The sequence below is a fragment of the Apostichopus japonicus genome, chromosome 8, assembly GCF_037975245.1.
Source record: "Apostichopus japonicus isolate 1M-3 chromosome 8, ASM3797524v1, whole genome shotgun sequence".
In the NCBI taxonomy this organism is placed as follows: domain Eukaryota; kingdom Metazoa; phylum Echinodermata; class Holothuroidea; order Aspidochirotida; family Stichopodidae; genus Apostichopus; species Apostichopus japonicus.
Window position 1 is genome coordinate 6828431 of NC_092568.1, and position 15999 is coordinate 6844429.

Consider the following 15999-nt stretch of genomic DNA (forward strand, 5'->3'; position numbering starts at 1 on the left):
CATGGATCCAACTCAATGAGTGCAAGAACCTCTTTGTTTTGCAAAGGTCAAAGGTCATTTGAGGTGGTCAGTTGTCAAAATGAAAGTCAAAGGAACAATGTAGGCTGGCATCAAAGACAATTTATATTATTCAGTAACCTAAAAACTCTCTAATATTCGATTTTAAAGTTAACCGCTTCTTGTTTGACTGAATACACTTGCTTTGAAAATTGGCTTCTAAGCCCTCAACACAGTGCACAGTAAGCTGCCATTGATTACATAATACGCTTGAAATTCCATATAACAATTCCATATAATAATTCCATATATATTTTTATAACTTCCATCTTCAGAATTGGTGGCAATGATAGTTGGGTGATTGTTGGCCCATAATGTGTAGTACCTGTATTTAGGAAAAACAAATGCTGACAAATCCTTCTGGCTTTCTATTTAAATTCCCCTTTTATTATTTGGTTACTTGCCTTAGGCAAGCAAGTAACCTAGGTGCAGTCAAGTTTGTGTGCGTGGGCATGCCTAGGCCTAACAAATGGTGACATGAAACAAAAGAAATTCCTGTCACCAGTTGTCGAACACCAGAGAACACTAATCATCCATTGTCCAGACAAAGGGTTAGAATAAAGGGAAATTTCATCGGTTGTAGCCGATATAATAGAAAACTGGATTGTGTTCGTGTGTGAGACACCCTAGCTTGTAAACACGATATTCCAAGGTGGTTAATCTTCTCATATTTGGCATGTGGCTTCCCCATCATTAGTACAAGAACCCTATTGTTTTGGGTGGAGGCCAAAGGTCGTTTGGGGTCATCAGAGGGGAAATTGTGAAAATCTTGAGAACCTGAACATCAAAGGAGCTCATATATGCAAGGTAGGATAGCCTTATGTAGTGTGAAGTTTTTATACAATTGGTGTAGGTCAGCATTCATTTTAAGTAGAACAATAATTCAAACATTGAAGAAAATATGCAATTTTATTTTTAAGTGTTCTTAGTGCATTTCCTTTTTACACATCTGAAAAATAAGTCAATCTGATGTTGGGAAATGCTGTAAAATACAGCCTAACCTTGTCGATATTTTTAAAGTTTAGCATTTTGGCAAAAGCTTATGATGATCATGTGATCCACATCTACCTGTGACCTCATTAAGATGATAAAATGCACTGAGCTCCATTTACTGTACTTCATTGTACTGTACTGCATTATTTTACTGCACTGTATTGTACTGCATCATTGAACTGCACTGCACTGCATTATTGTATTGCACTGTACTGTGCTGTACTGCATTATTTTACTGCACTGTACTGTATTGTATTATTTTACTGCACTGCACTGTACTGCATTATTGTACTACACTGTACTGTACTGCATTATTGTACTGTACTGGATTATTGTACTGCACTGTACTATACTGCACTACTTCCTTGTACTGTACTGCATTATTGTACTGCACTGTACTGTACTGCATTATTGTACTGTACTGCATTATTGTACTATACTGCATTATTGTACTGCACTTTACTGTACTGCATTATTGTGCTGTACTGCACTGCATCATTGTACTGTACTGTACTGCATTAGTTTACTACACTGTACTGCACTGCATTGTTGTACTGCACTGCACTGCATTACTGTATTGTACTGCACTGCATTATTGTACTGCATTGTACTGTACTGCATTATTGTACTGCACTGCACTGAACTGTACTGCATCATTGTACTGTACTGCACTGCATTATTGTACTGTTACTTCAATAAAGTCAGTTTTCACATGTAACATATTGACATGAAGCACTGTAACTAGCCAGAAAAGGGACAATAACCTCTCCTGGAATTTGAATTTAAACGTTGAAGAGGAAGAGAGGAGATTAAAATCACTGTGTGAGACATTTATTCAATGGTCTTATAATGTGTGTAAGCTCAAGCGTAGAACATTGTGTCAGTAGCCTATACTTACAGTATCGCACACACATTGCCACAAGCGCACCGCTGTAAAGTTGAGCTAGCAATATTGATCTTGAAGCCAAATCCGAGGGTAGCATGTAAACAAATGTGATAGGGCTCCATTGTAGTGAGAAGTATGTTAGCATTAGACCAGGTAGATCTAAATGGCCACTCCCTGGTTAGATTGACCACTCGCATGTGTTTCAAATGCTGGATTTCTGTCACATTCAATGTGACCTTTCTTTTGGATAAATAGAAATACCAAGCAAGGTTTCTTTCTGCCTCTTCTAGTGTTTAAAAGGGTTTCTACTTGGTTTAATGTGATATTGGAATTTTTAAACTAGCCTATATTTGGGATTACTAGTACTATTATTATTGTGCCAGTTTGAGATGTAATGCCATGCGGATTCTGGTTATGTTTGCAGACTGTTATTACGTGTCTTTCAACTCTGAAAAAGTCGTCTGCAGATGATGATGCTATTAGCTGTCTGGTTGTGGGAACGGAAAGCAAAGAGATTTATATACTAGACCCAGAGGCCTTTACTATCCTTGCTAAGGTAAGAAGTACTCAATGGATGCAGACACTGGCCTTTTTTTCCTTTGCCAAGATTCAGACAGCAAGTGTTATTTGTGGTGCTTTATGCGTTATGCACAACTCTCTTAATAAATGGTGTTTGTATGTGGTGCAGGCTACTGGTTTTAATATATTACTCCTTGGGCTGATCTAGTTTATTTGCATCTAGTGAGAGAGGTTTAATTCCTCAAGAAAATCCCATGCTATCAAAGCAGTTGTCAAAATGTTTACACCACTTTCACAGGTGTGTGTGAATTATGACATTAGTTTTGGTTGCAATGAAACTTGTAAATGAAAGCATAGGATGCATGTGTGTATGCTTGTATTTGTGTTGTGCTTTGCATAAAAACATAACATTAAAAGAAGGGAAACGGGATGAATTTATTGTATAGTTTGCAGATACTCCATATTGAGTAACGAACACCATTGATTTTAGTAGAGGTCAAATATTCTTTGAGGTCAGTAGAGGTCAAAGTCGAAATACCTCAATGATGTCTCTTGAATCTCATGTATGCAGATACCCCATATTGTGTGGATGTCTGGGTGAACTAATAGATTATAATAGCTTCAGGTAAAAGTTCATTTGAGGTTACTAGATGTAAAATAATGAAAAGCTGTGTGATCATGATTTGTCAACAAGGAACTCCAGTATGTACAAGAAACAGTGCATGTTGTGGATGTCAAAGGTCTTTTGATTTCTATAGGAACTGTTGATTTGTTGAACTGAAAATGAAGATCCACAATTGGTTAATCTGTTAGATACTTTCACCTATTGTGTGATCTTGTGGTATGTTATTTATCTAATAAAGTACAACATTACAGATTAATGCTCAATGTGCTTGTTCCAATTAATTTGAATAACATGTCAGTAGTTTCTGTTTCATGGATGAGCGGCAAACTGGAAAATGTTGATGCCTCGAGGTTCATTTTACCATCTTCTAAAGTCATATTTAAATACTTGAAATGCTTCTAAGATTAATCAAAACAAAGGCGAAGTGAGATGAGAGGCAAGAATGATGATAGGATCAAGGGCATGGAGATAAAAGTTGAGGGGTGTAACAAATTATTCTTCTACTCATTCTTCATCTGTTCAATTTAATCGTCTGTCCTTTTGTCTCTTTTAATTTGTTTGTTTGTTTTTACTCTAGTTAGCCTCTGAAGAACATCCTGCTAGGATTGAAACCTCAGGCTCTCTTACTTTCACATGTTAACCTACACAGGCTTTTTGCAGTAGATACAGTAGGCTGTTTGCTAACTGTTTTTCTCCCCATTTAAATGTTTATAATATATTCTGTTGTTTCAGATGACCCTGCCCAGTCAGCCAGTTTTCCTCAAAATCACGGGACTCTTTGATGTAGAGTACAGAATGGTAGTCTCCTGCAGGAATGGAAACATATACACCCTCAAAAAGTAAGCACTTTTATGAACATTTGAAGGTGGAAATTAAAAGGTTCATAAAACCCTTCAGTGGAAGCAAACACAGTTTCTCACAGTCATAGTCATAAAAGTAAACTTCAGAGGCAGATAAAGTGACACTTTACAGAAGGCAATGAGTAATTTAAATCTTTCATCTAAATGTTTGTAGGTAAGTTAAGTTTGTCATAAATTATTGATGATACTCTCTGAATGCTACAAAGTGGGTATACTCTGAAATGTCAACATGGCATGCCTCCCTCAAATGTTTTATATGTGTCATTAATTATAACGATTCTGGTAAAAGCAAGAGTGAGTGTGTCCTATTACATCCAGTCCCTTATCTAAGGATTCTGATGAAACCACGAAAGTTAAATCCTGTGACTCACTTCCAAGATTGAGGAAAACCAGGGGAGGATGTTTTAAATTATATCCAATCCCTGTGCATGAGGATTCTGGTAAAACCATGGAAGAATCTCATATATCCATTGACTTGTCTGTCTATATGCACACCAATCCTTCTTCCAGTCAGTACTTGTTGTTCTAGGTAAACACATATGCTTGCTTTTAGTAGGTACTTGTAAACACCAGTGCTTCCTTCAAGTGGGTACCTGCGTAAGTTTAAGCCTATACTTGAGCTTATGCTAATGTTACTTGTGTCAACTTTGCAAAATTAACATCCAAATAGGCAAGTCTTACAAAGAAATATGCAGTAAGTTTGGTTTTGCGACATTATTAAATTAATGGACCAATTTAGAAGTGCTATTTCATTGGAAGAAATGAAATAAGATGGCTTGCATATATGTCGTAGGTTATCAATTCGATTGCAGTTTGCAAGATTTTCTAGATGGTGTGGTAAAAGCAAATCTCTACAGTATGTCTCCTATAGGCCTACTATTTACCACAAGCAATTCTAATTGTGGTCTAAGTGTTAATTTAAGATTGTAACTGGTAAGTTGTTGAAACTTTTGCCATTAAAATTTCAAAATATAACCATGGAATTATGGCGGATGCCATACTGTAGATAAGTTAGAACATGAGCAGGCTTTTTAATTAAGTAAAAAATGATCACGAGGGACACAAAGGGTCACAAAAATGGCTTGAAATTATATCTCCTTCTTTATTGTTTTGGCAAAGGTTTATAGATGCAGTAAATCATGAACTGTAAATTCTTTGCATAGGATATGGTTACCAGCAAATTAGCAAGTGGACTGCTTGCTATTTTTTAAATCACTGCTAACTCAAATATGGAACGTGATTGGATGTCACATTTTAACTCTAGATCCTCTCTAGAACCTCTAGATGTCATCTTGCTTACAACAGCAATTTAATGTTATCAAAGTATTGAGATTCAGCAGCATTGTTACTCTAGTTTTTTCAGTAGTTCTGCCTGCCTTTTTGTCTTATACTATACAAAGAATACCTTGATCCTTTCTCTGCCAAAGTATATATGCAGGTTGTCTCCGAAATATTTGCCAAACTACATCCCATGGGTTGGCATTCCTTCAATCATTCAATATGAATACTTCATTTAGAAAACAATATGATTATGGGTGGGCATTCCTTCAATTTTGGTATAAAAGTACTATATTTATATATATATATATATATATATATATATACATATATATATATATCTTACAATTGGTGGACATTCATGCAATTGTTGAATATGAGTACTTCCTATAAAATCCATCTTACAATGGGTGGACATCCCTTCAATTATTGAATATGAGGACTTCCAATAGAAACCATCTTAATATGGGTGGACATTCCTTCAATTGTTGAATATGAGTACTTCCAATAAAAAACCATCTTTCAATGGGTGGACATTTCTTCAATTGTTCAATATGAGTACTTCCTATTGAAACCATCTTTAATACTGTGAATGGACATCCCTTCAATTGTTCAATATGAGTACTTCCAATAGAAACCATCTTAATATGGGTGGACATCCCTTCAATTGTTGAATATGAGTACTTCCAATAGAAACCATCTTAATATGGGTGGACATCCCTTCAATTGTTGAATATGAGTACTTCTAATAGAAACCATCTTAATATGGGTGGACATCCCTTCAATTGTTGAATATGAGTACTTCCAATAAAAAACCATCTTTCAATGGGTGGACATTTCTTCAATTGTTGAATATGAGTACTTCCTATAGAAACCATCTTACAATGGGTGGACATCCCTTCAATTGTTGAATATGAGTACTTCCAATAGAAACCATCTTAATATATAATATATAATAATAACATACATACATACATACATACATACATACATACATACATACATACATACATACATACATACATACATACATACATACATACATACATACAATATGGGTGGACATTCCTTCAATTGTTGAATAGGAGTACTTCCTATAGAAACCATCTTACAATGGGTGGACATCCCTTCAATTGTTGAATATGAGTACTTCCTATAGAAACCATCTTAATATGGGTGTACATTCCTTCAATTGTTGAATAAGAGTACTTCCTATAGAAACTGTCTTACTATGGGTGGATATTCCTTCAAATGCTTGGTTATAAATACTCCTTTGCACAAACATATTACTTTTTTGTCACAGAGGTATGAAGATTGGTAAACTGTGTGTAGAGCTGTCATCACAGCCAGTTGGTCTGGAGAGAGTGGGCAAAAACATCATAGTTGGCTGTATGGACCAGACACTACAATGCTATACAATAAAGGTAACTTTCTTCTTAATAATTTAACAAAGTTTGCAGAGTTTAACATAGTAAAGCTCAGGTTTAATTGGTGTTATTTTGTTTCATTTTAAATTTTTACCTTTGAAGGAAATGCATACTTAATCGAATGCAATCAACTGAAGTTAGGTTTCAATAGCATTAAATTCAATGACACAGATTGTGGGATCTAGCAGCTGTAAATTATGTAACTTCGTTGCAGTACCTCTTTGGTGTAGTTCTAATAGATTTGACACTGTATTGATTTGGCACAAAGTATTACAATGTTATTGTGCTGTTATCAGTGCCAAATCCATTACATCAACACCAAAGTATCATCAATAACAACAAAATGGGTTATATCATTACACTAACAGAATATTTCAGAATATTTCAGACTTTTAATTCATGATGTCATTACATTATAACAGACTATGTGTTTCTATGTATTAAGTTTCACTAAGAAGCATGGTATGGCTTTTTTCATCTTTTCTTATAACCAGGAAATAAAGTGATTTATTTTCTTGTTATATTTTAGGGTAAAATGCTCTGGACGGTGTACCTCTCTGACAGTATTATTACCATGAGTGTGATGGACCACAGACAAAAAGGATTTAAGGCAATCATGGTCGCCCTTAATAATGGAGACGTTCAAGTATACAGGGACAAGTACCTTATAGATACCATCAAAACAGATGTAAGTTTAATAGAAGAATATTATGCTTACTTTACCCACTGTTCCTCCATGTCCTGGAAGTTCAGGGAAAACTGAAAACAAAAGTTAGGGGAAACAGGGAAAAATTTCATTTTTCTAGGTCTGGTATTAAAGTCCGTCTGGAATATTCACAGCATTTGGAAGAGGTCGCAAGACGGTCACAGATTTCAGCATCATTGCTATGAAAACGATGAACCGTCCCATTTTGCGCATTTTGTCTATTTTCAGTACGGAAAATGAACAAAGCAACAATCTTGGAATAATGACGGAAAGTAATCTCAAGTTCTAAATGCTTTTACTAGTCACCAAGCATTAACAAATGCAAGTGAGCTAACTGGTAGTTTACTTAATAGTACCCTCACTATAGCCTACATAACACTGAATACTAAGACTATTGTTGCAAACACATAGCTGTGTATTCTTTTGATCTGTTAAGTAGTGAGAACTTTGAAGCAAGTTTAATCTGTAAAGCTGATATTTGTCAGGTCAACCAGCTAAAACAACTACTCTATACATGCTGTGGTAGATTCTTTAATATCTACATATTTTATTCTTCTTGTTGTTTGCGTTGTTTGTCTCACCCAGAGTGCAATCACAGGAATTCTGTTTGGCAGATTTGGAAGGGAGGATTCTTCCCTGATCATGACAACCAGAAGGGGAGGTTTATCAATCAAAATTCTCAAGAGGAATGCTGTATTTGAAGACAAAGACCTTGCCCGGGGTCCTCCTGCAGCCCAGAATCAGAAGCTCAACGTCCCAAAGAAGACAAAAGTATTTGTTGATCAAACAATGCGAGAGAGGGAGAATGGAGTTGGTAAGTCTAGTTTTTTGGCAGAAGGAGGCTGTATAGGCAAATCTCAAAAGGGGATCCATTTAGTTTACTAGTCTCTGATATATGTTTTATTGTTATATCAGTAAGGGTTTGACAAAGGGGTGTCAACCGCAATGGAAGTTCACTCAGTGAATATGAATATTCCTAATGCCGTCACACAAAACCTTGCAAATACTGCTGAATCAACTGTTGGCTCACACTATTGTGCACTATACAATAGGAACCTACCCTGAATGAAATAGCTTAAGAAATCTGTAAATTCACCTAACAAGCTGAAATGTGGTTTTAGTGAAAGGACTTCCAAAGGAAGGGAAATGTTACAAAATTCAAGCATTAACTGTACCTATTTAATATGGGTACAGTGTATGGCAGTGTAGAATGGTGGTTATTAAGACAGCACTGCCATACTGTACCATTGATGCCGCCAGTCGGTGCTCTCAGATGGTACTGTTAGTTGGTAGAGTCAGTCAGTCAGTGCTATCAGTCGGTGCTCTCAGATGGTACTGTTAGTTGATAGAGTCAGTCAGTGCTGTCAGTTGGTGCTCTCATATGGTACTGTTAGTTGGTAGAGTCAGTCAGTGCTGTCAGTTGGTGCTCTCAGATGGTACTGTTAGTTGATAGAGTCAGTCAGTGATGTCAGTTGGTGCTCTCAGATGGTACTGTTAGTTGATAGAGTCAGTCAGTGATGTCAGTTGGTGCTCTCAGATGGTACTGTTAGTTGGTAGAGTCAGTCAGTGCTGTCAGTTGGTGCTCTCAGATGGTACTGTTAGTTGGTAGAGTCAGTCAGTGCTGTCAGTTGTTGAAAGCATGAGTTGGTTTAAAGCAGTAAATTCAAGCTGATAAATATGCTAGAAACTTGGTAGTATGTACGTATAATTAAACAATCACACCTTTCCTTATGTGGTATGTGCCGTATGACATGATACATCACTACTTTGTTCCAACTCACTGTCGATTGATATTATTTCCAAAGAGGAGGTTACTACTTCTCAGGCCTTGACAATATTTTCAAAAGTACTCACCAATTGGCAAGTGTGACTACAAATCTACTCACCAAAATGCAAAACTAGCTCAGCACTTTTATCACTTTTTATGGTTTCCATACTTGTAGTATAGTAATAAACTACAACATCAATACTTTCTGTCAACTAAGGTTAGGAAGATGCAAGTCCCTACGTAATGCACATTGGAATACTGTGAATGTGAAGTATGTAGTTTGATCTTCTTCCACCAAAAGAGAGTGATGAACATTGTAAAACATGTCACAGAATGTTTAATATGCAGCTAGGCCTATTTTTTTTCAAACAGTTTCAAAGAACATTGGTGAAAAAACCTACAAAGTGGCTTCTGTAACATTTAGTCTCTTGTGGAAAGTGTAAAGATCGTCGAGACGAAGCAACGTTCTTGCAAAGGACAAATCAAGAACAACCGCTCCAAGATTTCTATTTGTGGTTCATATTTACACTTCTATCACTTGCCCAATCCGGCAACTTGAGATAAGAGAGAGTTTACCTGCCATAATTTCCACATGCAGCAGGCAACTGGGTTATTGTTTGATGTACAGCCCTGCCATTATTATTCTCTTTGGAATCTTTATATTTATGATAATAACTATGTAATAATGATAAAGTTTGAAAGCATTTATCTGTAAATTATTCTATGATTACAGCTATGCATCGCATGTTCCAACATGACCTGTACAGGCTACGGTTGAATACTGCACGAGAATACGTCAAGGTCCTAAATTCTAGCATGAACCCCATCTCAACAAATTTATCAGAACCTCTAAAATTGGCAGCCCAGGTGAGTTTCGTTATCCGTGAGTTGATGTTACCTAAGTATTTTTGCAGATTTACTTTATCTACAGGTAGTAATTATGAGGTATGTAATACCTAAGACATGAAAACCATAACATGTAGACATATTTCTGGCAACTATATCATTACTAAGTCCTTACTGTTGATTTTCTTCTTCTAAGAGAAAAAGAATTAGTTCAGTTTCTTCCAAATGTGGTGCTCAGTTTGTTCAGCAACACATTGTGCCCAAGTACTCTGTTACTGGTACATAGAGGGATTGTTCTGTGGCAGAATGGCTAACTGGAAATCAGAAATATTCCCCACTTCAACCTCAACTCAGTATTTATTCCCACAAGATTTGATGCTTAGTTATTTTTACTGGACAACTTTTTAACATGGCTACAGTACTGATTTCGCTTAACTCCTGTTGAAATTCGTTAAAAGGAAAATAAACAAATTTCTTTGTTTTTTATCGAAATTCAACGATTTTTATCGAAATTCAACAAATTTTAACGATTGGTTATCTCAGTCATTTCCTTCGTGGAATTTTCAACGATGCGTTGAAATTCTTTTTTAAACGAAAATAGAAGGTCAATATGTGGTTACGGGAAACGTCGGAAAATGCGTAACTTTGTTTATTAGTATCAATTAGACTTTGGTACAGTCGTTTGAAAGCAAGAATATTTACAAAAGCATTCTCAGGCTTGCATGAGTAGTAACACTCAAAGAAACATGTAGTAAAACTGACGGGGGACGTTTTCAGACTGTGAACCCCAAACACAGTGACATAAGTCTTAACTTCGCCAGGCCATGTTGGAGGTTGCAGTACAAGTTATGTACCACGAGGCACCCTTCTTGATAAGTTGGAGTTCTGTTTAACCATTTAAATAACAATGAATGGACATAAATAAACTTGGTTTACTTGCAGATTATGAAAAATAGTTATTATTAAGAGATGTAAATTTGGTTTTTTATTAGAGTTGAAGTATGAAACTTTGTTTCCGAGCGAAAACATGTTACTTGAAGCAAAATAAAGATGCCCCGCCTATTCTGCGAGGACGCTTCCATTTTTCAAAAAGGCGTTTTCTCTTTTTATTTTTTCTATTTGGTTTAATATAGATTTGGCATAAGACATGTTACTCAGGTTAACTTTGATAGAATAATTTTATACCAAAAGTGGAAAAACTTAACAGTTATTTCTTTCATTTCGGATCATTTCCGAACAAGATAGCACACACACAAAAAAAAAAACGACCCTTTTGAATGAAAATATACTGAAAACCATATCACAAAAACACAAAATCGCTTATAACTCAAAAACGGAAGGAGATATCAACTTTTGTAGGCTGTGAAGGGATTTCCTAAACCTAATTTTGATGCGCTCTATCCACCTGTCTCATTTATGAGCTTCTCTGACGTAAGCTGCAGTACGTAATTTCTCTATACCAGTTCCGCAAAATTTATTTACGCAGTAAACATCGTTCATTATGTTTTCTTTCACAACAAATATTCAAAGTTGTGCTCCACACGCTTCACAGATATTGTTTTATGTCGTTCATTTTCAATTCTACTTTAAAATTACATATTCGAACGATGCATTGCATGCCCTATCAAACATTCCTGATTAGTAAAACTAAGGAAGGATATTCAAATATATATTATTTTCATTTGATATGATTTTATGAGCTGTTCCACTTGAAAAACGATGATAAAACCGAAAAACAAAATATTTACTTCTCATGTGACGCATACGGGGAGACTCATAAAAACTCCCCATTCTCATTGAATTAAATTTACCTGCCGTCAGGCCAGTTGAAAGCCGTCAGGCCAGTTGAAAGCCCTCCCCAGTAATGTTTGATCAGCTCTTCCCAATGTAAAATACTCAAATAAGCAATGAAAATATATTCATTTTCGACAGGTTTCTCCCCAACGTGGGCCCCAAGCCACTGCTTTATTTTCTTAGTAGTCATGGAAACAATTGTTTGCAACTCTCTTGCTGGCCAGGTGTGTTCAAGTTTTATTAATAGCACAACTTCTGATTGGTTCATTCAAGATAAACTTTCTATCCCTGCTGGATTGTTCTACTTATATATATATGAATGAATATTTGGTTTTCAATTAACTTAGTTACAGGTAACATCCATTCCATTACGAACAGTAGGGGTAAAATAATTTTTGCTTCTAGAGGCAGCCAGCCAAAGTTTCTGCAGTGCTAAACCCCTCATGAAGATAAATACTATGCTAATTAATAGATGGTAGGCATGAATTTGACAAAGCCAGGTTTATGATTGGACTACAGTAAGCCTCTCAAAAAAGTTTGGTGGCTGGGGATATCCAGGGTAGGGAGTGCACATGTAAGCAGCATACTGTAGGTGGCCCAGACCCAGGCTGCAACCTTAATTACCAGGGCAGTCCATCTGCATTCGAGGGCAACTTACAGTAGCTGGGTTAGGGGGAAAATAACAGGATGTTTTTTTTTTTTTGCGTGCATTGAAGCCGGGGGGGGGGGGATTTTTTGGACAGAATGCTCCCTCAGAAAAGTTTGAAAGTGAGTGCGGTTCTGTAGTAAACGGTACTGTAGTACGTCAAGTAACACAGGAATTTATTGGAAATGAAGATCTCTTTGATATCCAGCTACGACTGTTTCATTGTGGATATATTTTTTTATTTCTTATTTTTCTGACCACTGCATTCCTTGGTGAGTTAACTTAAACTTATCTTAGTTTAATACTAGCCTATAACTTAAGAGTCGTAGAATGTGCTAATTACGAACGACCAAGACTAGTTTTTATTATCCTACCTGTAGCCAAATCATTTTTCAAACACATAGTACAGAACTTACTTCGCTTATATACAATCAAACTTTTGCAACGTTTGTAATATTCCTCGGCAACTTCTGGTATAATCTGAAAACGGCTGTAGTTACACTAAGGATTCAACGCAACTCACAACCTTGATATGTCTAGAATTGCCTTTGCGGTTTTTGATCGCGATAACTTTCGTGGAAATTTTGTTGAAACTTCGTTGACAACTGTGCCCGCAGTAGTCTTAATCTTGTCAACAAAATTATTGTTTTTATCGATTTTCAACTTTTTTATCGATTTTCAATTTTTGTTATCGATTGTTGTTTTTTTTTTCGATGGGAGTAAAGCGAAATCAGTACTGTACTTCTTAACTCCAAGAAATGCACTACAGTGGTTTTAAATCATTGTGCTAAAGAAAGAAAACAACACTTGGTCCTAATTTTTTTGGACGTGTTTTTCTTTGTCTGAAAATATGGGCCCCTAAACTAGACATTGGAAAATGGAACAAACAATTTCCAATGTATTTCTTTATTTGGAACTGTGGGAATTAATGAGGGGAAACTTGAAGATCAAAGGGTTAAAGAGCAAGCAGGAGCTTGGATAGGGACTTAGAGGTAAAATGTCACTTCATGACATTATGGTGTTTCTTAATAGGAACACAATTTATGTAGGAAGGTTTCCATATTACATGCATTTTGTAGTACAAAAAAGGAAAGTTTAAAAGTATTCATTAAAATGTTTTCCTGTTATTGCAACTAATATATGCTATAAGAATGGAATTTAGCATACTTTACATCCGTAAAAATGATCTTTTGCTCATTAAGAGAGTTATAAAGTATAAAAGTATACAGGATAGTTCGGCTGAGCATTTACTACAGCTGGCTGCAAATTTGGGATGATTCTTGTAAATATTGAGTGTCTCCAGCAATATATGGTATGCTTAGCACTGTGGTTTTGACTGATACTCCATGTTTGTAAAGATTCTTATTCTTCTGACCTCAAGTCATTGCTGAGGCATGATTGTCTCAATGCTAATTCTTTCTGACCTCAAGTAACTGTTAATGGATGCTTTCCTGTATACTAATTCTTTCTGACCTCAAGTCATTGTTAAAGGATGTTTTCCTGTATACTAATTCTTTCTAACCTCAAGTTATTGTTAAAGATGTTTTCCTGTATACTAATTCTTCTAACCTCAAGTTATTGTTAAGGATGTTTTCCTGTATACTAATTCTTTCTAACCTCAAGTCATTGTTAAAGGATGTTTTCCTGTATACTAATTCTTTCTAACCTCAAGTCATTGTTAAAGGATGTTTTCCTGTATACTTATTCTTTCTAACCTTAAGTTATTGTTAAAGGATGTTTTCCTGTATACTAATTCTTTCTAACCTCAAGTAATTGTTAAAGGATGTTTTCCTGTATACCAATTCTTTCTAACCTCAAGTTATTGTTAAGGATGTTTTCCTGAATTCTTTCTAACCTCAAGTAAGTGTTAAAGGATGTTTTCCTGTATACTAATTCTTTCTAACCTCAAGTTATTGTTAAGGATGTTTTCCTGTATACTAATTCTTTCTGACCTAAAGTCATTGTTAAAAGATGCTTGTCTGCATACTTATTCATTCTGACCTCAAGTCATTGTTAAAAGATGCTTGTCTGCATACTTATTCATTCTGACCTCAAGTCATTATTAAAAGATGCTGGTATGTATAATTAATCTTTCTAACCTTGAGTCATAAAGATGTTTGTATGTATACTCATTCTTTCTGACCTAAAGTCATTTTTAACAGATGTATACTTATTCTTTCTGATATCAAATCATTATTAAAGGTGCTGGTATGTATACTTATTCATTCTGACCTCAAGTCATTGTTAAAAGATGCCTATACATATACTGTACTAATTGTAAACTGCCGGTATACTAATTCTTCCAGACACAGGTTGTCAGTCAAGTTTGTTTGCCTGTGTATTCATTCTTTTTGAGTAGATGTTTGCTTTTATATACTCATTTTTATTGCCACTAGTCTTTTTGACAGAATATTGTACTTTTGATGGCATATTTATTGTGATAGAATGTTTGTATGTATACTCATTTGGACTGCATTTTGGTTTCACCCTTCACCAGGTCCAAGGAATCGGACCAACCTTCAAGATGACCGTTAATGTACAGAATACATCTTTGGCAGTGCCGATTATGAATACACTGATCAGTTTCCTCTATGATGAGAAGCTTTATTCCCTCCAGAAAACTATGATCCCAGTAAGTTAGTATTTAAGTTTATTGCTTGGAGGTCAGGAAATGTCTGAAATTCTGGTAATCTATGATTTCTAGTCCCTTTCTGGAAGCAAAGAAACCTATGCAGTCAGGTTGGCGCTTGTCTGTGACAATTGCTTGGGTCCTTGATAACTCAACAATGGAGTGATGGATATTTCTCATACTTTCTATGTAGTAGGGCTGTGCAGTTTGCACGTGTAAACGTTTAGACCTTCAAGTACAGAAATGATCAACACATCTGGAAAATTCAACTTGAGCGCTGGAATTTATTGCGGGAAATCCCAGCTTGGCAACTTTGACATGCAGGATTTGAAATTCCTGTGGCTTATGAGAACCCTGGGGTGGAGGGGGAGTATGACCATGTATTACAGTGGGAAATTATAATATAGCTTAAAATGAGGGACCAAAATTTTAAAATTGCGGTAACTCCACATCATTAAATGAGATTATATCCAAACTTGGAGTGCGGTCGTTGGTTAATAGCTGGTACATGTAGCAGCAGGGTGTATCTTATAGTAAGTACTACAGGTGTCATATCTATATAGCATGTGTTAGAGGTGTAATATCTTATAGCATGTACTACAGATGTCATATCTTATAGTAAGTACTACAGGTGTAATATCTTATAGCATGTACTACAGTTGTATCTTATAGCATGTATTACAGGTGTAATATCTTATAGTAAGTACTACAGGTGTAATATCTTATAGTAAGTACTACAGGTATCATATCTTAAAGTAAGTAATACAGGTGTAATATCTTATAGCATGTACTACAGTTGTATCTTATAGCATGTATTACAGGTATCATATCTTATAGTAAGTACTACAGGTGTAATATCTTATAGTAAGTACTACAGGTATCATATCTTATAACATGTATTACAGGTGTCATATATCTTATAGCATGTACTACAGGTGTAATATCTTATAGCATGTACTACAGTT

General features: G+C 35.6%; 1 protein-coding gene across 1 annotated transcript in view; it reads left to right on the plus strand.

Annotated features, from left to right (window-relative positions):
- The window catches only part of LOC139970578 (BBSome complex member BBS1-like), a 34827-nt gene that overhangs the window by 15421 nt on the left and 3407 nt on the right, over positions 1–15999 (plus strand). The window contains exons 7-13 of the mRNA XM_071976380.1: positions 2361–2492; positions 3813–3919; positions 6522–6642; positions 7175–7333; positions 7937–8165; positions 9853–9986; positions 14903–15037. Of these exons, the coding sequence (XP_071832481.1) occupies positions 2361–2492; positions 3813–3919; positions 6522–6642; positions 7175–7333; positions 7937–8165; positions 9853–9986; positions 14903–15037 (1017 nt within the window). The remainder of the gene's footprint in view (positions 1–2360; positions 2493–3812; positions 3920–6521; positions 6643–7174; positions 7334–7936; positions 8166–9852; positions 9987–14902; positions 15038–15999) is intronic.